Raw genomic sequence first — 21,560 nt, 5'->3', positions numbered from 1 at the left:
TCCCAGCACCTCCCCCTCAATCTTCCTTACCCTCTCCTCTTCCAGCATCACCCTGTCCCCCCACCCACTGACATCTCCCCTCCTGCCCTTTTTCTCATTGTCTCCACTTCCCCCCTAGCATTTGTGTCTCCTCTACCCTGTTCCTTTGGTGCCTTCCTCTTTTTCCCCCCCTCTCCCCTCCCCCTCCATACAAGCCCCTTCCACTCCTTCCCTTTTCTTCCTCCTCCCCCGTGCGGTGCTCTAGGGCAGGTCAGGGACGCCCCCAGGGTGCCGCACAGTGCTGCAGGGCCGGTCACGGCGTGGTGCTATCAGGACAGGTGGGGGCGCCATGGGGAGACCGTGCGGTGCTGTAGGGTGGGGCGGGGATGCCCCTGGGGCGCCGCGTGGTGCTACCAGGATGGGCGAAGGTGCCCCTGGGGCGCTGCACAGTGGTGCAGGGCCGGGCACCATACCGTGCTGCAGTGCTGGGCGGGGGTGTTCCGAGGCGCCTCAGGGGCGCCGCGCCATGCTGCTGGGCCACGCGGTGCTGCCGGGCCGGGTGGGGCGCAGGGCACAAAAATGGTTCAGGCTAGCTGGCCCGAGACATTAGGGTGTGCCTGGGCACACCTGGCACATCCCGTGCACACGCCTATGAGAGAGAGTGAACCTGTTACAGCTCCATTCACTGAAAGATTTTTGTAGCAATATCTATTGGTGGTGTGCCTGTGTTTTCTTCTCCTCATGCACCTCACCACTGCTTATGCAGTTTGGACTAACTGCCTCTCGAGTTCCTCTCTACCATCTGAGACAGAATCTTTTTTGTGTCTGCAGTGTTAGTTAGCTACTTCTTTTAAACTTTGTAATTAGTTTCCAGTAGTTATAAACCACTTGTTTTTTTAGATAGTTAATAGTGCAGTATAGTAGTTGTGGAAACTTGGGGTCCCTCTCAAGAAGAACAGCCCCTTCTGTGGACTGTCTGATATGCCCGGTATCCCTGAATTTAAAAAGTGCATGGCTTGCTCCCTTGGGCTTTTCTGATCAGGGTTGACCACAGCTCATGTCTCTATTGCCTGACCTTTTAGAACCCCCTTGAGCCTCACAGGTACCAAATAAGGGTGTTTAAAAGTCTGAAGGGTAGCCATTTTAGCCTGTAACTGAAAAAACTTAAAAAACAACAAATAGTTCTGCAGCACCTTAGGGTACGTCTAAACTACATGCCTCCGTCGACGGAGGCATGTAGATTAGCCAGATCGGCAGAGGGAAATGAAGCCGCGATTAAAATAATCGCGGCTTCATTTAAATTTAAATGGCTGCCCCGCTCTGCCGATCAGCTGTTTGTTGGCAGATCGGAGCAGTCTGGACACGCTGCGCCGACAAAGAAGCCTTTCTTGATCGGCACAGGTATGCCTCATGAAACCAGGTTTACCTGTGCCGATCAAGAAAGGCTTCTTTGTCGGCGCGTCGCGTCCAGACTGCCCCGATCTGCCGACAAACAGCTGATCGGCAGAGCGGGGCAGCCATTTAAATTTAAATGAAGCCGCGATTATTTTAATCGCGGCTTCATTTCCCTCTGCCGATCTGGCTAATCTACATGCCTCCGTTGACGGAGGCATGTTGTCTAGGCACACCCTTAGAGACAAACAAAAGATGTAGATAGTATCATGAGCTTTCGTGGGCACAACCCTCTTCTTCAGATGAATGGAGTAAGGGATCCAGAGTACAAATTAATAGCAGAGAAAGACAGAAGAGGGGGAGGGAAAGAGAAGAAAACAAATAGGAAAAGAAAATGTCAATTAGAGTGCCCGTACTAAATTAGGCTAGTACAGGGAGCACTAAGTAGCTTTTTATGTCATTAGGATGTGGAAGTAGCAGCCCATCCAGGTGAGGTCTTTGTTCAAATCTTGATTACAGGTGTCAAACTTGTAAATGAAACCAAGTTCCTCAGCTTTTCTCTCCAGCTCATTTTTTAAATTGCTTTGTAATAGTATAGTCACTTTTAGAACCATTAGTACAGTGACCATATTTTCTGAACCAAAAATAATGACACATTAACCATGCCCCTTACCCCTTAGGCCCTATCCACCTGCCACAGGAAATACCACCCCTGGGGTAGTACTTATAGGGTCAAAATGGACACATGACAGAAAGGGTGCCATGTGACCCCCCCTAAGAACTCCTTCCACTGTCTTCTCCCAGTAGGGATGGGTTTGGGCACTATAGGAGCCCCCCATGTAACTATAGTGCAATTGCATTAACCCAGGCTCCAGACCTAGGGTTCCATGACACTTCAGCACTAGGGGTCCAACCTTGATTCAAGATGAGATCGAGGATCCAAGACTTATTAGTTTACAGTTTTGATGCAGCCCCATTTGACTCATGAGGGCCTGGGAATCATCCAGAACTATTCCACAATTTCATGGGACAACATCCTTAGTCCTCTTAACGGATGATGCTTACTGGTTCTAATTAACTGGTAATCAAAGGGGGGCTTGAGCAGCTCCCAATCTGCTGTGGGCAGGGGACTGCTCCAGCCCCACTATAGACAGAGGTTTTTCTTGACTGGAGCAGCCCCTGTCAATGGGGAGCTGGGAGGCCCTGCAGGCATTGACTGAACCAGTGTCCAGAGCAGCCTCTCTCCATGAGGTGTCCGACAGGGGCTTTTCCAGAGGGGGCTGGGAGCTGGCGGCAGCCCCAGTATGACCTAACATTAACCAGTTAACTGATTAATGCAAATTTACATCCCTAATGAGATGTATTAAAACTGCATTTTTTGAAGTTACTGCAAAACTATCAAGTGTCCTCTGTTTCCACAAGCCAGAATGACAATACTGAACTAACAATGAGAAGTACAAGGTGGAGAAACCATGTCACTAACCCTTGCCACTGCTCTTTCAAGGGTACATTTCCCATGGAGATAAATGGGGGTAGGCTATTTTATGTGTAAAACTACTGAGAAATGTATATGTCAAACCATGATGGCAATGCCTATGTTAAGTAAAGAATACCTAATAATAATTGCCAAATGAGACCACTTCCCAACCTGCGTACAAAGCTCCTGATCCAATTTAAATTTTAAGCTAGGATTGGGCCCAAAGTAATCTGTCAATATTACCCAAGAAGACCCAGTTAACGTTTACTCACCCTTCAGAAATTTAAGGGACCAATCAGTCACAGCCCCACTGCCTGATAGAGGCGATCTTTGAAGAAAATTGGAGAGACTTTGAATTTACTTATTCTGACAGCAGCGTTTTCTCTCACTTGGTGTGCAGTCTTTAGCACAGGTTTCACTTTGTGTCAGAATAACTCAGAAATGCATTGTCACAGCTAACTCCATTCAGGTCTAGGCAACATGCAGCCCAAAGACAGAAGAACAAATTCCTTGAAGGTGGAAGTCAGAACATCTCACCTCTTCACAAAGCTCGCAAAGAGCTTATTTTCCCAGACACGCAAGTCATGACAACCCTCTCTGGAGAGAGATGATACATCCTGCCTCTCTGTAGATGCACCAATTGTTTTCATGTGGCATATTAACTCATTTAAATAATCAACTGCTTAGATGAGGAAGACTCACAAAGAGTCTGTCCGTCATCCACGCTGGAGTGACATGGTGATTTCACCACTGTGGTAACATACCTCATCTCTCTCTGACTCTTCTGAAGCAACAGGGAGCCGGGGGCGGTATTTTGTGGGTAAAATCTAGGGGTACCTCTATTTTAGTGATTCTCAATCTTTTTGGCCTGTGGACCTACTGGCTCAATGTAAACCTTTCCGTGGATCACCAGTCACTAATGGAAACTCACCATTAATTACATAATTACACCTGAGCCATTTTTCTAGTGCTGCAGCTAGGGAGAATGCTTTAATTTAAATTATTAAACAGATTAAGCATTTTAACTTTCTCATGTTAGTTGATCAAACTTCATTTTAAATCAAATAAAATATTAATTTATGTCCAACACAAAACGTTTCAATGTTTTCTTTATTTATGGCAGGGGTGGAGAACCTTTTTTAGGTCTGGGGGCATTGATCTACAGAAAAATCAGTTGGGGACTACACAGGTGAGAAGCAAAAGCACTCCTCCCCAAACCCCCAACCCTCACTAAATTGGCTCCCAACTGAGACACTTCATGCTTCTGACATTCTAGCCCCAAGGGGTGAGGAAAAGGGATAGGGAGAACTGATGTTCAGGTCTTTCCATTGGTCAGATTTACTTTTCTGGTGGATTTTATGGACCCCCCCCATAGGTTCTGGGGTGGGGACAAAAATGAGGAGTTCAGTGTATTTGACAGGGCTGCCGGTGAGTGGGATAGGGATGGAGTGCAGGATCTGGGAGAAGTTGGGATGCAGAAGAGGGAGAGGTTGAGAGATCTGGGTGGGAGGTAGGTACAGAAGCAGATTGGGAGTAGGGTGTATGGCCAGGGGAAGGGAGCAAGAGCAAGGGAGGGTGTAGTAGTGGGTGGCCAGGAGGGAGAGTGCAGGAGCAATGATGGATTTAGAAGCGGACTGGGGGTGTGGTGCTCAACCAGAAGGGAGGGTTTCTGGCCAAGGGGGAGTGTGCAGGAGCTGACGGGGGGTGAATGTCTGGCTAGAAGGGAGGGTGTCTGGCCAAGGGGGACTGTGCAGGAGCGGACTGGGGGTGAATGTCTGGCTAGGAGGGAGGGTGTCAGGCCAAGGGGGATTGTGCAGGAGCGGACTGGGGGTGAATGTCTGGCTAGGAGGGAGGGTGTCTGGCCAAGGGGGGCTGTGCAGGAGCGGACTGGGGGTAGGTGTCTGGCTAGGAGGAGGATGCAAAGTCTGGTCAGGAGGGAGGATATAGGAGCAGACTTGGCGTAGCAGTTGGACCTCCCTGGTCCAGCACCCTCTGGAACTGACTGGTCCTGGATGAGGGATTTTTCTGAATCAGGGGAGGTCATTTCAGGCCTCCTGCTGCTGCCCACCATATTGGGCTTCCTGTCACCCTCTTTCCCTCGAAGCCCAGTTGAACAGCGTTTTGGTTCCCTGAGCCTCCTCCAGCCCAGCTGAGCTATGTACCACTTTTCTGCTCCTCTAGCCCAGCTGAGCCATACGCCACTTTTCTGCACCCCTCAGCCCAGCTGAGCTGCGCACCTCTTATTCTCTCCACCTGGCCCAGATAAGGTGTGCACCTCTTGTCTTCACCCCTCCCAGACCCCAGCTGTTTACTTGCTTTAGCGTGCTCCCAACAGGCAACACCTCCTGAAGCTGCTATTGGCTGGATTCCCCAGCAGCAGGGAAACCTAGGAAGTGTCCTTGACTCCTCTATTCCCCCAGCTGGAGGAAGGGGAAGAGAATCATCTGCACAGCAACTTCTAGCTGCATTTGGAGCTTGGGGACTTTCTGAGATGGGGCACTGGGGCAGGACATTAAAAATTGGACTAGCCCAGAAAATTCAAGCAGGATGGTCTGCATATCCATTAGTGAGTGCCCAGGCAAGTTAAAATGTTTTCCAGCAGGTTTCTGTGTGTTACCATTTCAGATATCTGACTTGTATCCATTAATCCTTTGTCATAGAGACTGTATAGTTTGGCAAATATATATAGCAGAGGGGCATTGCTGGCACTTGATGGCATAGATCGAATTAGTGGGTGTGCAGTTGTATGAGCCTCTGATGTGGTGGCTTAGGTTAAGTGCTGTAATGATGTTGCTTGTATAGTTGTGTTGACAGAGTTGGCCCCCAAGTTGATTGCAGGGGTGCCTTCCTGGGGGTATGTCTACACTACCCTCCTAGTTCGAACTAGGAGGGTAATGTAGGCATACCGCACTTGCAAATGAAGCCCGGGATTTGAATTTCCCGGGCTTCATTTGCATAAGCGGGGAGCCGCCATTTTTAAAACCCCGCTGGTTCGAACCCCGTGCAGCGCGGCTACACGGGGCTCGAACTAGGTAGTTCGGACTAGGCTTCCTATTCCGAACTACCGGTACACCTCGTGGAACACCTCGAGGTTTTTAAACCAGGTTCGAACTAGCGGGGTAGTGTAGACATACCCTGGGTGACTATGATGGAGATGTACTGCGTGGTTGCTGGAAAAAAAATTTAGGGGGTTGTCTGCACCCTCACCCAGGAACCCACTATGATGGGGTGAGGTCAGAGACGATTCCCAGGGTGCTGACATGGCCACTGCCACTCACCGTCCCACTCTCTAGGACTTCTTACCACTTGGTCCAGCTGGGCTGGCTCCTCTGGTCTCCCCCAACCAAGGCACCAAGCTGAGATCACTTCCCCCTCCTCCCCTCTGCCAGAAGCAGTACAGATGCTGAACCTTTTCAAGTCCAAGGAGGGTGCAGTTTTGGGTCCAGCTTCCCAAATCTGATCAAAACACCAGTGAATTATTTGGGTAAACTCCCTTTAATAATGAAAGGGGGAATGTACATAATGATTGTTCCCCTGAGTAACAATTATTTACACTGGGCTTGATAGTAAGTAAAAGTGATTTTATTAAGTTACAAGCAGTAGGATTTAAGTGGTTATAAGTGAGAACAGGCAGAGCAAAGTAGATTACAAATTAAAAGTAACAGAAAATGCTTAGCTAATGCTAACACTTAAGTCCTCAATACGAACTTATTACAAACTCACCCTAAAACTGTTTCTGTTCCAGCTGCACCTTCATATCAGGGAAAGGCAGTCTCTGTCAGGCCACACATGCCCAGCATGAACCACTGCACACCATGCTAGTAGGCACCACGCATGCATGGCCCAATCCCTGCAGTTCCTTCTCAACCGCCCTTGGCCTGAAATGGAGTGCTGCAGTTCTCTGCCTTATTGACACTCTTCAAGTAGTTCTTAGCCTTTAATTGTTAGTAGTTAGTTAGGATTATTCTTGTTCCATATTTAATTGTAGTTTAAAAAAAAGATTTTCGTCATGCCCAGCTCTTCAGGCTTTAAACGATGTGCCTCCTGCAGAGATGCAATCCCCATCTCCGACTGGCACTTGCAATGCGTCAGATGTTTAGGGGAGCACCATTCATTGCAAGATTGTCCCCACTGTGCCAAACTCAAGACCAGGACTTGTGGAGACTGGGACCTTCATCTAAAACTGATCCTGCTGGAAAAAAATGCACATCCTGCTTCAGATCTGGGAAGGCAGCCTAGGGTGGTATGCTCACCCTCAGAGTCCCCTCAGGGAAGAAGGCACCAAAAAAGAGGCATTCCTCAGTGCCTCATTGTCAGCTCTCCTCCAGAAATTGGTCTCTGCCCAGATCATCGGCACAGAGGTCCTGCCTCAGCACTTACGACACTCTGGGTACCTCAGGTGTTCAGGCACTGTAGGCAGCCAGTGGCGCCGACTCCAAAGGGCCCAAACACCACCCTAGGAACGCACTGGTACGGGTCACTGTACTGTCCATTCATCAGCAGTGTTTCACTGGACAAGGCCATGATGCCGCTTCCACCTTCAGCCATGGATGACTTTGAGCACTTTAACAAGCTCTTTAAGAGAGTTGTGGCTGAACTCAAAATTGCCATGGAAGAAGTGTTGCAACCCTAGCATGAGTTCACTGTTATACTCCAAGCTGCTCCATCTTATAAAATTGCTCTTCCCCCACAGTTCCACCATTTTGGATCTTGCCAACACAATTTGTCAAACTCCTGCATTGATCCCACATACGTGCAAGTGTGCAGACACAGACTATGTACCTGCCAATACTTTGGAATTTCTCTTCACTCATCCCACACTGAACTCTTTAGTGATGGAAGCTGCACATTAGCAGGTAAAACAACGTCACTTTCGCACTACTCCACCAGATAAAGACACTAAGAGGCTTGACCTATTTGGTTGCAGGACATACACTTCTGCAACTTTACAGTTCAGAATTTCAAACTGGTCAGGCTTGCTAGCAAAATATGACTTTTGCAATTACTCCAAACTCATGGAGTTTGCTGACAATGTCCCCGAGGCGTAGAGACCTCAATTCACCACTATACTATCTGAAGGACACGCCATTTCCTGAGATGCCCTCCAGGCAGCACTTGATGCCGCTGACGCTGCTGCTAGAACCATGGCCACCGCCATTGTAATGCATAGAGCCTCCTGGTTCTCCCTAGCCACGTTCCCACATGAGAGCCAGACCACAGCAGAAGACCTGCCATTTGATCGAGAGAAGCTATTTGCAGCTAAGACCAGTGAAGTTCTGAACACTATGAAGGACTCGTGTGCCACTCTTTGTACATTAGTGATATATCCACCCGCCAGCAGGCCTAGACAATAGTGATATCAGCCCTATCAGTGGCCATGCTACCCTGCCTGTCTTAACCAATGGCAGGATAACAACCCCAACAGAAACCAAACCCAGCCTCAGAGGCGAAGACCGTCATCGGGCTCAGCCCCTCAACTGCCACTGGCCAACAAGCAAATTTGAACGCTTGGTCAAGGGCCTCGAAAAACCCTTACAAATTTCAATGCTGAGAACGACCATACAAACTTTCCACAATTGGCTCTGTCCATTCTACCACCAGAGGGCTTACATCATCTCAGACACATGGGTGCTCAATATTATTATGTCCAGTTACATGATGAGGAGAGGCTGAGGGACTTGGGTCTGTTTAGTCTACAGAAACGAAGAGCGAGGGAGGATTTGATAGCAGCCTTCAACTTCCTGAAGGGAGGTTCCAAAGAGGATGGAGAGAGGCTGTTCTCAGTAGTGACAGATGGCAGAACAAGGAGCAATGGTCTCAAGTTGTGGTGGGAGAGGTCCAGGTTGGATATTAGGAAAAACTATTTCACTAGGAGGGTAGTGAAGTACTGGAATGGGTTACCTAGGGAAGTAGTGGAGTCTCCATCCCTAGAGGTGTTTTTAAGTCTTGGCTTGACAAAGCCCTGGCCCGGTTGATTAAGTTGGGATTGGTCCTGCCTAGAGAATGGGGCTGGACTTGATGACCTTCTGAGGTCTCTTCCAGTTCTATGATTCTATCATCATCCCATTTTTCCCCAAGCCTCCTATCCACCCTCCTACCCCATCCCTCTTCAGGGGCCCCTGAAGAGATGCAACACTTTCACCTGGTCACTCTAACCACCATTATCCCGGAATTGCAACAAGGGGATTGGTTTTCAGCCTTTGACCTCCAGGATGTCTATTTTCATATCCTGATTCATCCTGCCCACAGAAAATTCTTGAGATTCATGGTAGGCTGTGACCACTACTAATGCAGAATCCTACCCTTTGATCTTTCCATGGCCTCTGGGGTTTTCTCCAGAGTACTTCCGTAGTCACAGTGCATCTTCACTCCATGGGAATAATCATATTCCCCTATCTCAATGACTGCCTTCTCAAGAAATTGTCCCAGACAGAATCAGCACGCATGACAGCAATGACCATAAAGTACTTTCAAAATTTAGGCCTTCGAACAAACTGGGAAAAGTGTTCTATTCACCCTTCCCAGAACATACAATTAGTTGGTGCCCACCTAGTTTCCCCGCGGCTCGAGCCTATCTACCTCATGAGGGTTTCCTCATCAGTCAGACACTGGCCACGATGATTTACCTTGCCTCTCACACTATAGCCAGGGATTGTCTGCAACTTCTTGACCACGTCTGCCACAACATTCATAGTATCAAATGTTTGACTTCATATGCGCTGCCTACAAGTTTGGTTTTCCAGAGCACAAGCCTTGGAAACACCCCATGTCACTCCCACTCACAACACCGCATGAGGTCAAAACATCGCTCCTTTGGTGGACCAAACCAGCCAATCTTTGCACGGATGTCCTGTTTCTCCAGCCTTCCCCCTTGTGCATGATTACAACAGATGCTTCGCTCACCAGCTGGGGTGCTCATCTCCCAGATCTGACTGCCCAAGGGCTCTGGTCAACTCCAGAGATGTCTTTACACATAAATCTCTTAGAACTGCACACCGTACACAATGCTTGCAGACATTTCCTGCCTTCCATTGCCAACAAACATGTCCATGTCCTCTCGGACAACATTGTCTGTTTCTTCTATATTAACAGACAGGTCAGGGCCAGATCTCTATCCCTTTGCACCGAAGCCATAAAACTGTGGAATTTTTGCATCAGCCACAACATCCACTTTTCCGCATTTCACATACAAGATGTCTCCTACATGACGGAGGATGCTCTCAGCAGATGCTTTCCTCAACATCACGAATGGGTGCTCCACCCTTCGGTAGCACACTCCCTTTTTCAAAAATGGGGCCGACCATAAATAGATGTATTTGCAATGCTGCACAATACCAAATCACTGTTTTGTTCAAGAACAGGCATAGGGACAGAATCTCTTGGGGATGCCTTCCTCATCCAGTGGAGTCACGACCTCACTTAAGCCTTCCCCCCCATACCACTTCTGACAAAGGTTGTTCAGAAGATCAGGACAGATGGCTCCACAGTCATTCTGATAGCTCCCACCTGGCCAAGACAACTGTGTTATCCCTTCCTGCTCAGGAAGTCAATTCACACACCCATCACTCTCTCTCTCCAATACAACCTAATCACTGTGGGGCAGACAACCCAAACCTACCTGAATCTATGCAAGCTACAGCTAACAGCACAACTATTCTGTGGCTCTCCCACTTAGAACTAGACCTCCTGGAACAGATTTAGACAATCCTCATCCCCAGTGGTAAGACTCTACCCATGCCTCCTACACTTACAAGTGGAAGTGATTCTCAGCATGGTGTACATCAAAAGAGCAGAACCCAATGTCAACACCCCTGTCTTTTATCCTTGATTATCTACTCGCCTTAAAGCAATCAGCTCTCTCGTTTAGTTCCATCAAGGTACACCTAGAGGCCATTACAGTCTTTCATTGAAAAATTGATGGCTGCTCCATGGTTACTCATCCTACAGCCAAAAGGTTTCTCAAAAGATTGCATCTTTTACATCCTGATATCATACAACCAGTGCCTGCCTGAGCTCTTGGGTTAGTACTGCAAGCCTTAACTAGGCCACCTTTCAAGCCCTTCATCTCTTCTCCCATTCACACCTCTCCATGAAAGTTGCATTCCTGGTTGTCATCGCATCAGCCCGCTGATTTGGAGACATAACAACACTCATGGCCAACCCACCTTTTACAGTATTTCAGTCTTATAGGGTTACCCTTTGCACACACATCCAAAATACTTACCTACAGTTCCTTCATCATTTCACATAAACAAACCTGTAAATCTACCGGTATTCTTCCCAAAGCCACATGCAAATGCATTTGAGTCTGCCATGCATACCCTTGATGTTCGACAAGCATTGGCTTTTTATCTAGAAAGAACAAGGCCCTTCAGATAGTCACCTCGCCTATTCCCCACATTTGCCAATCGAGTTAGGGGATGGCCCATATCAAAACAGAGGCTGTCGAAATGGATTAGAGATTGTATAAAAATTAATTACACGCTCAAGGGCCTACAATCACCATTACATTTGACAGCTCGTTCCATGTGGGCTGTATCCGCTTCTACTGTGTATCTATGCAGCGTGCCACTGATGGACATTTGCAGCCACCTGGGCATCACAACTTACCTTTGCTAAGCACTATGCACTTTCCTACATGGTTGACACTGCAGTGGGCTCTGTGGTGTTATCCTCCACTTACTGTAACATTCTGAAGCCCCAACTACCACGGGGCGAAACTGCTTGTTAATCACCAAGTATGGAGAATCCAGGGGGACCTCTCAAAGAAGAAATGAAGGTTACTCCCCTTGTGCAAGCGACAAGGAGTCCTGTAGCACCTTATAGACTAACAGATGTATTGGAGCATAAGCTTTCGTGGGCAAAGACCCACTTCGTCAGATGCATATGGGTCTTTGCCCACGAAAGCTTGTGCTCCAATACATCTGTTAGTCTATAAGGTGCTACACGACTCCTTGTTGCTTTTGCAGATCCAGACTAACACGGCTACTCCTCTGATACTTGTCACCTTGTGCAGTAACTGCAGTTCTTTGAGATGGTGTCCCCAGCAATGCTTCATGACTCATGCTCCTCCTCTCTGCATTGGACCTGGAGGCCTCCAGGGTAGAGGAGGAACTGGAGGGATCGGGCCACACATGCACGGTGCCTACTAGCACGGCATGCGCTGGTTCATGCTGTGCATGCGCAGCCCAGCAGGGACTGCTTCAAAATCTCCAATCCAGGCGCCGGGACGGCACCAAGACCAAGTGTGGAGCATCCATGGGGACACCATCTTGAAGAACTCCAGTTACTGCACAAGGTGAGTAACCTTTGTAAACAGATCCAGTAGATTATGACATGAAGATTGATAGGTTACATGAAGCAATTTGTCCCAAGCACTTTTGAGTTATGTGCATTTGTGTCCATAAGTCTATTTCATAAAGCATGTGGGGGCGGTGGAGGGGTCTGTCACACCCACCCCTGCAATCAGCTCGGGTGCCAACTCAGTCCACACAGAGGAATCTAGAGGAATCTTTATGTAACCATTCACTGCCTCATAGAGCCAGTCCCCCCTTCTCAATGACATACAAGTCTAATAAACAGTGCTTATTGTACTCCATGTTCACTTGCCTCAGGATAATTGGCACCATCTTCTGAGCAACATTAATATCCCCATCAATTTGGTATTTTTAAAAGTTTTCATATTCCATACATGAGATGATAGTCCCTACATCCAATTCTGTTGTGAGCATTTTCCCACCACACTGTGGGTATGTCTGGACTGCATCCCTCTGTCGGCAGAGGGATGCAGATTAGGCAGGTTGACATTGCAAATGAGGCAGAGATTGAAATATTCTGCGCCTAATTTGCATAAAAATGGCCACCACTTTTTGCCGACTCAGCACTTTGTCAACAAAAAGTGGCAGTCTAGAGGGGGATCTGTTGAGAAAGCAAGCCTTTTTCGACAGATCCCTTATGCCTCCCACAAGGAGGTTTACAGGATCTGTCGAAAAAGGCTTTCTTTCTCGACAGATCCCCCTCTAGACTGCCGCTTTTTGCCGACAAAGTGCTGAGTCGGCAAAATGCAGCAGCCATTTTTATGCAAATTAGGCGCGGGATATTTCAATCCCTGCCTCATTTGCAATGGCGACCTGCCTAATCTGCATCCCTCTGCTAACAGAGGGATGCAGTCTAGACATACCCTGGGTGTCACCCCAACTTGTCATTTTTGCTCAGACTGTATAGATATAGATAGATATAGACACCGCCTCAGTAAAAAAATGACATGTCTGGTTGTCATTTATATAGGCTGGTGACTCCACTCTCACAGTCTGTCACTGCTGTTTCTGTCTACAGACTGTACATTAATATTCCTTTCCTATATCCTGATTTGGTCTGTTCCTTTTTTATCTTAGTGTGACAAATCACTTGGATGTGACCTTTTTGGTACAATTTCTGCAATATGTATCTTTGAATCAGCAATCAGAGGGAGAGTGGAACCCTTTTCTACACCAATAATAAATGTCTGTTTGATGAGTAGTCCAGATCTTGCCTTAAGTTGCAGATAGTTTATGCATTCCTATCTCCATTTTAGCTGCCATAGGTGATTCTATTGCATTCCTTGCTGCAGTTTTCATTACTCCAATTTCTACTGCATGTTCAAAGATAAGATTTTCCTCATTAAGAACCACTTCTGTATGCTTACATTCAACAGTACATACACAAATCTGTCTGTTAGGGCATTGTTAAGTCCATTTTTAAAAGCACCATATTCTGATAATCTTTTAAACTCTGTCACAAAGGCAGAAATAGATTCACCGTCAAGTTGATTCTGCTATGAAACCTGAATCTTTGTGCTATAATCAGATGGGTGCCAAATGCTCTTCAACAGTTTGCATTATCTCCTTAAGGTTTTTCTTGCTGGTTTCTCTGAGGTAATCAGGCTTCATACTGAACTGTTACATTTTTCCTCTTATCACACTCAGTTATACTGCTGCATGTTTTCTGGTGGAAGCATGAGTGGCAGGTATAATAGGCCAGGGGAGACTTCGCCTCCCAGCACTGCTGTGGCTGCTAGACCTTGAGTTTCAGGGCTCTGGGGGAAAATTCTGTTATGCCCCATGCAGATTCTGGGCTGGCTGAGGATGTGATATTTGTTATTCAGCTTCCTGGGTTCGTCAGTCTTCTTCTTGGAGTTCAGGGAGATGACTGATGAACCCAGGACACTGATTAGCAAATACTGCCTCCTCCTCCACCCCCTCACCTCTGGAGCCTGCCTGGGTCATAGCAAAATCATCTTTTAAGAGGTGCTTTTTCCGGGAACAGTTTTGGTCGACTCTGGGGAGGGGAGATGCAACTGCTGCTAGCCCGAGGCTGCTCCAGGAGTGGGGGATCCTGAACAGATGGGAGGCTCAGGGCTTCAGTTGGCACGGAGCTTTGTCCAGCTGGATGCTCCTCTAGCAGAGGGTGAGAGGTAGTTGGGCCTTCTCTGGGCAGGAAAGTGGTATTTTGGCTCTCACCATGGATGGATGGGTGAAAGAGTGGAGCCAGGAGCTAGTTTCTCTAAAGGAGGGCTTAGAGTGACCAGATGTCCTGATGGTATTGGGACAGTCCCGATATTCAGGGCTTCTCTTATATAGGCATCTATTACATCCTGACCCTGTCCTGATTTTTCACACTTTCTATCTGGTCATCCTAGGAGTTCCCTCGCCCCCCCCCCCCCCCCTCCGTGTTTCAGTGCCAGGAAAGCTGGGGCCACACAGCTGCCTGGCTGACTAACACTCTGGGACCAGGAAGGCTGAGGCCACATAGCTGGCTGGGCACCGGATGCTTCGAGGCTGGGAAGGCTGGAGCCATGCGGCGGGAAGGCAAAAGGGAGATTGGGGCTGTACTGCCCAGAAATCTGGCACTCCAGAGTGGTGGGCACACTAGTTTTGGGCAGTGGCCAGCTAGTGGCCACAGTGGGAAGGGGGCTTGTTATGCAGGATAGGGGCTACAATGTGTGTTGGGTGGGCACTAGTAGGTGCAGAAGGGGTGGAGTTGGGGTGGCTAGCCTCCCCAAGACAGCTGTTCATCCGCCATCCATGAATGGAAGATGGGATGAATCAGCAAGGAAAGCTATCTCCTAAAAGTCAGAAACGATAGGGGAAAAGAGAACAGACAAGCAGAATTGGACCTTGCAATGGAAATTAAAACCAATAGTAAAAGGTTCTATAGCCATGTAAAGAACAAGAAATCAAGGGGGAAAAATGGGACAGCTAATCATTGTGACAGCTATGGGACAGCTAATCGTGAAGGTTAAAGATAATGTAGGCATGGAACAATACCTAAACAAATACCCTGCCTCTGCTTTTAATAAGACTAATGAAGACTTTAGGAATAGAGGCAGGGTAGCTTATGGGAATAAGGATATGGAAACAGAAATTACCACCTCCTAGGTAGAAGTGAAATTCAAAAAGTTTATGGGGATTAAATTAATGGGGCTGGCTAATCTCCATCCAAGAATATTAATGGAACTAGCACACAAAATTTGCAAACCCAATGGCAGGGATTTTTAATGAATCTGTAAACGCAGAGAGCACACTCTATGACTGGAGAATTGCTAACATCGTTCATGTTTAAGAAAAAGAAAACATGTAATTCAGTAAACTAGAGGCCTATTAGTTGACTTCAGTGGTACTCAAGGTCTTGGAACAAATTCTGAAAGGAAATGTAGTTAAGGACATAGAGGTGAACTATAACTGGGATAAAATACAACATGGCTTTATAAAAGGTAGATCATGCCAGATTTACCTGTTTTCCTTCTGCAAGAAGAGTACTATTATCTTAGACAAAGGAAATGCAGTAGATCTAATATGCCTGGATTTTAGTAAGCCAATTGATACAGATCTACACGTGAAACTATTAGCTAAATTGGAGAAGTTGGGGATTAATATAAGAATTGAAAGATGGATTAGGAGCTAGTTAAAGGGGAGATTAGAGTGATAAAGTGGATTATCAAGAAGTTACTAGGAGACTCCTTCAGCGACTGATCTTGGGGTCAATCTTATTTAACACTTTTATTAATGACCGTGGCACAAAAACTGTGTGCTATAAAATTTACAGATAAGAGGTATTGCCGGTACTGAGGAGTATCAGGATATCATATAAGAAGATCTGGATGACCTAGAAAACTGGATTAATAGAAACAGGCATAGAGTTTAATAATGTGAAGTGCAAGGTCATGCACATAGGAAATAACAACAATTTTTCTTATAATATATTATAAGTTGGGAGGTATGGAGAACGAGAGAGACCTGGGTATAGTATGTGATCACAGGATTACTGTGAGTTGCCAATGTGATGCACCATGAAAAAGGCTAATGCAGTTGTGGAATGCATCAGGTTTGGTAACTTCAGGAGAGGCAGGATAGCATTAGCATAATTATACAAAGTAGTGGTGAGATCTCATGTAGAATACTGTGTGCAACTCTGGTCTCCCACATTCAAGAAAGATGAATTCAAACTGGAACAGAGAAGAGTCACTAGGATGATGAGAGAAATGGAAAACTTACCTTATAAAAGCAGACTCAGTGAGCTTGGCTTGCTTAGCATAACCAAAAAAAGACTGAGTAGAGATATGATTGCTCTCTATAAATACATCAGAGGGCTAAATAACATAAATAATTCTTCTCTCTCCCTTGTAAGTACCAATCCAGACACAAGAACAAATGTATATAAGCTTGTCATCAACGAGTTTAGGCTTTAAATTAGATGAAGGCTTCTTCCAAGTGCAGCAGCGGGGACAAAAACCTAACTGGTTTCAAGACTGAGCTAGATGTTTATGGAGGGGATGGTATGATGGGACTGTCTATGATGGCATTTATCTCACTGGCAACTGCCAGTAGTAAAAATCTCTTAACAGCTGAAGATGGGACACTAGATGAGGAGGGCTCTAAGTTACTACCAAGAATTCTTTACCAAGTCACTCTTGCCTACTTACTCAGTGTGCCGATCAGCTGTTTGTTGGCACAGTGCTGTAGTCTCCGCAGTCGACATCAAAGGCATTTATTGACCTCCCCGGTAAACCTCATCCCATGAGGCATACCAGGGAGGTCGACAAATGCCTTTGATGTTGACCGCGGAGCATCCAGACTAGCGCACTGAGCCAACCAACAGCTGATCGCACAGCGTGGCAGCCATTTAAATTTAAATGAGGCAGCGATTATTTAAATTGCTGCTTCATTTCCCTATGCCGGGTAGCCTAATCTACATGCCTCTGTCACCAGAGGCATGTAGTCTAGACATACCCTAATAGAAAACATGTCCATCTCAGGCACTTGCTAATTGGTCTTCAGTATGTACCTTTTTCAAGCATTATTCTCTCAGACCTGCTTTCAGAGCCAATGCAACTGTCAGTGATTCTGTTTTAAATTCTGTACTGAATCTGCCTTCTCAGCATTCTCCTCAGTATTGAAGTACTACATGGGACTTTCCTGAAGTGGGGCACCGAGAGGGACAATGCCCCAAAGAAGGAGAAGAAGTTACTTACCCTTCACAATAATTGGAGTTCTGCGAGAAGTTTTGTTCCTGTGAGTGCTCCACTACCCTCCTTCTTTCCCTTCTGCTTCAGAGTTTTTCTTTCTGGACTTTGTGATTGAGAAGGAACTGGAGCCAAAGCAGATTCACTTCCTTCTCTGTATCCTTGCACAACAGACAAGGGTGTGCTGGGCATAGGAGCAGATCCACAGGCACTACTGAAGTGCAGCACCCATAGCACCACACATCTCAAATAATTCCAGTTACTGCACAAGGTAAATGACCTCTTCTTATCTGTATAGTACAATTCTAGAACTGGAAGGGACCTCGAGAGGTCATGAAGTCCAGTCACTTGCCCTCATAGTAGGCCAAATACCATCTAAATCATCACTGATAGATGTTTATCTAACTTGCTCTTAAATATCTCCAGTGATGGAGATTCCGCAACCTCCCTAGGCAATTTATTCCAGTGTTTAGCCAACCTGACAGGAAGCTTTTCCTAATGTCTAACCTAAACCTCCCTTGCTGCATTTTAAGCCCATTGCTCAGATGTTAAGGAGAATATTTTTTCTTCCTTTTCCTTGTAACATCCTTTTAAATACTTGAAAGCTTCTAGAATGTCCCATTTCAGTCGTCTCTTTTCCAAACTAAACAAACCAAATTCTTTCAGTTGTCCTTCATAGGTCATTTTTTCTAGACCTTTAATAATTGTTGTTGCTCTTCTCTAGATCTTCTCCAATTTCTCCACATCTTTCCTGAAACGTGGTGCCCAGAACTGGACACGATACTCCAACTGAGGCCTACCAGTGCAGAGTAGAAAAATGACTTCTTGTGTCTTGCTCACAACACTCCTGTTAACGCGTCCAAGAATCATGTTCGCTTTTTTTGCAACAGCATCACACTGTTGACTCATATTTAGCTTGTGGTGCACTATGACCCCGATCCCTTTCTGCAGGACTTCTTCCTAGAGAGTCACTTCCCATTCTGTATGTGTGAAACAGAATGTTTCTCCCTAAGTGGAATACTTTGTATTTGTCCTTATTGAACCTCATCCTGTTTACCTCAAACCATTTATCTGTCTAGTTTGTCCAGATCATTTTGATTAATGACCCTATTCTCCAAAGCACTTGCAACACTTCCCAGATTGGTATCATCTGCACACTTTATAAGCATACTCTCTGTGCTGGGGTGGGCAATAATTTTTGATGGGGGAGGCACTCCATTAATTTGGAAAGTGATCGAGGGCCACACTCTTCCGTGATATTAATGGAGGAGGTATGGGGTCTGGGATGAAGGTTGGGTGCAGAAGGGAGCTTGGGGTACAGGAGGGAGTTTGGGTGAAGGAGGCAGTTGTGACCTGGGGCACTGGACTGGGGTTGAGGGGGTTGGATTGTGACCCAGGGCAGGGAATTGGGGTGCAGGGATTTGGGTTGTGAAGTAGGGCAGGAGGGAATTATGATCTGGGGCAGGGGATTGGGGTGCTGCACCTGGGAGGGGATATGGGTATAGGAGGGGGGGCAAAGGATTTGGGTATGTGGGTGTAGGGGGCAGGAGTAGGGGCAGAGGGCTGGGAAAAGGAGGGACTGGGCTCTTCCAGGAGACATACCAGCCAGCAGCTGAATCATCCTCCCTGCCCTTGCACAGGTTGCAGCCATGTGCTATGGAACCCCTTGTGCTTCATGGCTGCCGGTTATTGAAACAGACAGCTCCCATTGGTCAGTTTCTGGCCAGAAACCAGCCAATGGGATTGTGCTGGGGGGGGGGGGGCAGGAAGCAGCTCCTAAAGCTTCCCCCCTCCCCTCCAGACTCACAGTTTTTAAAGAAAAATTTCCCCACAGCAGTGTTTCTGAGCAGCATGTGGGTGGGGCGAGGCAAGTGGGGAGGCTGCCTGGGGCTACCTGCAACGTCCATGGGCCAGATCCGGTGGCTTTGCAGGCTAGATCTGGCCCGTGGGCCGTATTTAGCCCAGGCCTGCTCTATGCCATTGTCTAAATTATTGATGAAAATACTGAATGAAACCCATCCCCAAACTGATCCCTGTGGAACCCTACTTGTTATGCCATTCCAAAGCATGACTGTGAACCATTGATAACTGTCTGAGAATAATTATCCAACCAGTTATGCACCCACCTTCTAGTAGCCCCATCTAGGTTGTATTTCCCTAGTTTATTGATATGAATGGTTTAGTAAAGCCTAGGTATACCACATCTACCACTTCTTTCTTAGCCAAAAAGCTTGTTATCTTATCAAAGAAAATTATCAGACTGATTTGACATGCTGTATTCTTTACACATCCATGCTGACTGTTACTTATCACCTTCTTCTAAATGTTTGCAGATGGATTTCTTAATTATTTAATTAATTGGAGTTCTTCAACATGTATGGTCCCTACTTATATTTTGCTGCCCATCCTCCTGCTCCTCTTCTTTGGAGCCTTATCTGAGAGCCATTATCAGTAGAAAAGTAATTGGAGAGGCCACATCACCACTCAGTTCAGAGCATGAGGCATAGGGGGTTGCATATGGAGACCAATGGCTTTGATAGCAAAAATCTTCCATCTCATGTTCATAGAGCACATGCACCCCTCATATGAAATAAAAATAGGGACCAAAGAACTCTACTTACTCTACAGGTAAATAACATTTTTTTCCATGTACAGTAAAACTCCAATAGTCCAGCATCCAATAGTCCGGCACTCCTGATAGTCCGGCATCAAAATGGCAAGAGCCTAGTGAGTGAGCTTCAGCAAAAAATGAGTCACAAGATAACAGCGGCAGCAGCTGAATTGAGCAAAAAGGGTAAAAAAGGCTTTAAAAAACTAAAATATTACAGTATACTGTATACAATATGTATAATAAAAAGGGTTAAGAACACTTTATATACAGTATATAATGTATACAGTATATATATAATCACCTTATAGTACCTCCTTGTAGTCTGGCATATCTGATAATCCGGCACCACCTAGGTCCGATAGGTTCTGGATTATTGGAAGTCTACTGTATATTGCTGATACTGGAAGAACTCAGGGAGGTGTTGCTATTTTGTCCCAGATATTTGCTGTGATATTTTCATTCTGTAATTTCTACTCACTTAGTAAATTGATTGTGTGTTTGTGTTTTTTTGTTTTAGACAAATATGGGAGATGCTGAAGGAATTCTTGTTACTTGAAGATAATGAATCAACTCCAGACAATTCAGAAGAATATGTAGGGAGATAAATTGTAAATGCCTTGAATGTATACTTGACTCCATACTTGGAACCATGCAAATGAAATCCAAATATTAAAAAGTGATGTTGAGTCTCAAAATTAAGTATAATAATGTAATTTCAAAAATAGAAATGCATGCTTTCTTAAACAAATGATCAGGGTTTGATAGTTTGTATATATACCACGAGAAATTACTATACACTGTCTAGAAATGCACTGCATTAGTAATAGCAATTGTTTAAGTAGATGTGTCTTTTTCAAGCTGTTTTCTATAGAAGCTGCCTTCGCTTACTGATGAAAGCTTTAATATGCAAGTGGCAGAAGTTATTAATTAAACTCCCAAGATAGAACTCACAACTAAAAGATATTTAAGTAAATGGAAGTTGCAGCTTCTTAATAAGATCTAGTTGTATCACTGCGTGCAAAGACTTCCTTGCAAGTACTTCATGTAGGCCTTGATTTGGACTAGTACACAATGGTATGGCCAACAAGCACCTCTCCTGGCAGCCTCCTTATTCTTCAGTGTCTCAGCTTACATTTTAAAAAAGTAAACATTTAGCTATTACAGGTAAAAAAAAAAAAAACCCCAAACCTTTAAAACACGACCCACGTAAATGTATAGCAACAATGTCTGTCTGAGTTTGCAAGGTGTCTGAAAAAATAGCTCAAAACTGTGTATTGCCCCATTTATATTAAAAGATGTTAATTTAAATGCCAGTGATGATATTTTAAATTTCAACATTTTTACTTATTTTACTGCTTATCAAAGTATGTTAGAAATATAGAGGAAAGAAGGAATAATCATATGATGATGATTTGTACACACTACTGCAAGTAACAGCTCATTTTGTTGCCAAGCAACAAGAGGGAAACTACTCTCACAAATTTTCCCCCCAATCAAAAAGGAGTCATAGCCCAGAGGGACATTCACATTTCACCCAGACTATGTCTACATTGCACAAGTAAATAACCCCTTATTGGTACAGGTGTCTAAGCAGCCAAGTA

At 45.8% G+C, this 21,560-nt stretch overlaps 1 protein-coding gene across 6 annotated transcripts in view; it reads left to right on the top strand.

Annotated features, from left to right (window-relative positions):
• Positions 1 to 21,267, top strand: part of C3H6orf118 (chromosome 3 C6orf118 homolog) — a 66,406-nt gene extending 45,139 nt beyond the window's left edge. For 4 of the 6 annotated variants that reach the window (XM_075924605.1, XM_075924609.1, XM_075924610.1 and 1 more), the window contains 2 exons: positions 17,265 to 17,397; positions 20,477 to 21,267. In XM_075924605.1, coding sequence (XP_075780720.1) covers positions 17,265 to 17,397; positions 20,477 to 20,515 — 172 coding nt within the window. In that variant the 3' untranslated portion in view covers positions 20,516 to 21,267. The remainder of the gene's footprint in view (positions 1 to 17,264; positions 17,398 to 20,476) is intronic. The other 2 variants (XR_012902759.1, XM_075924606.1) reach the window with 1 other exon arrangement.
• The last annotated feature ends 293 nt before the right edge of the window (positions 21,268 to 21,560 follow it).

The sequence above is a fragment of the Pelodiscus sinensis genome, chromosome 3, assembly GCF_049634645.1.
Source record: "Pelodiscus sinensis isolate JC-2024 chromosome 3, ASM4963464v1, whole genome shotgun sequence".
NCBI classification, from domain to species: domain Eukaryota; kingdom Metazoa; phylum Chordata; order Testudines; family Trionychidae; genus Pelodiscus; species Pelodiscus sinensis.
Note: the sequence above shows the minus strand (reverse complement) of the source record. Positions and strands in the feature narration are given on the sequence as shown.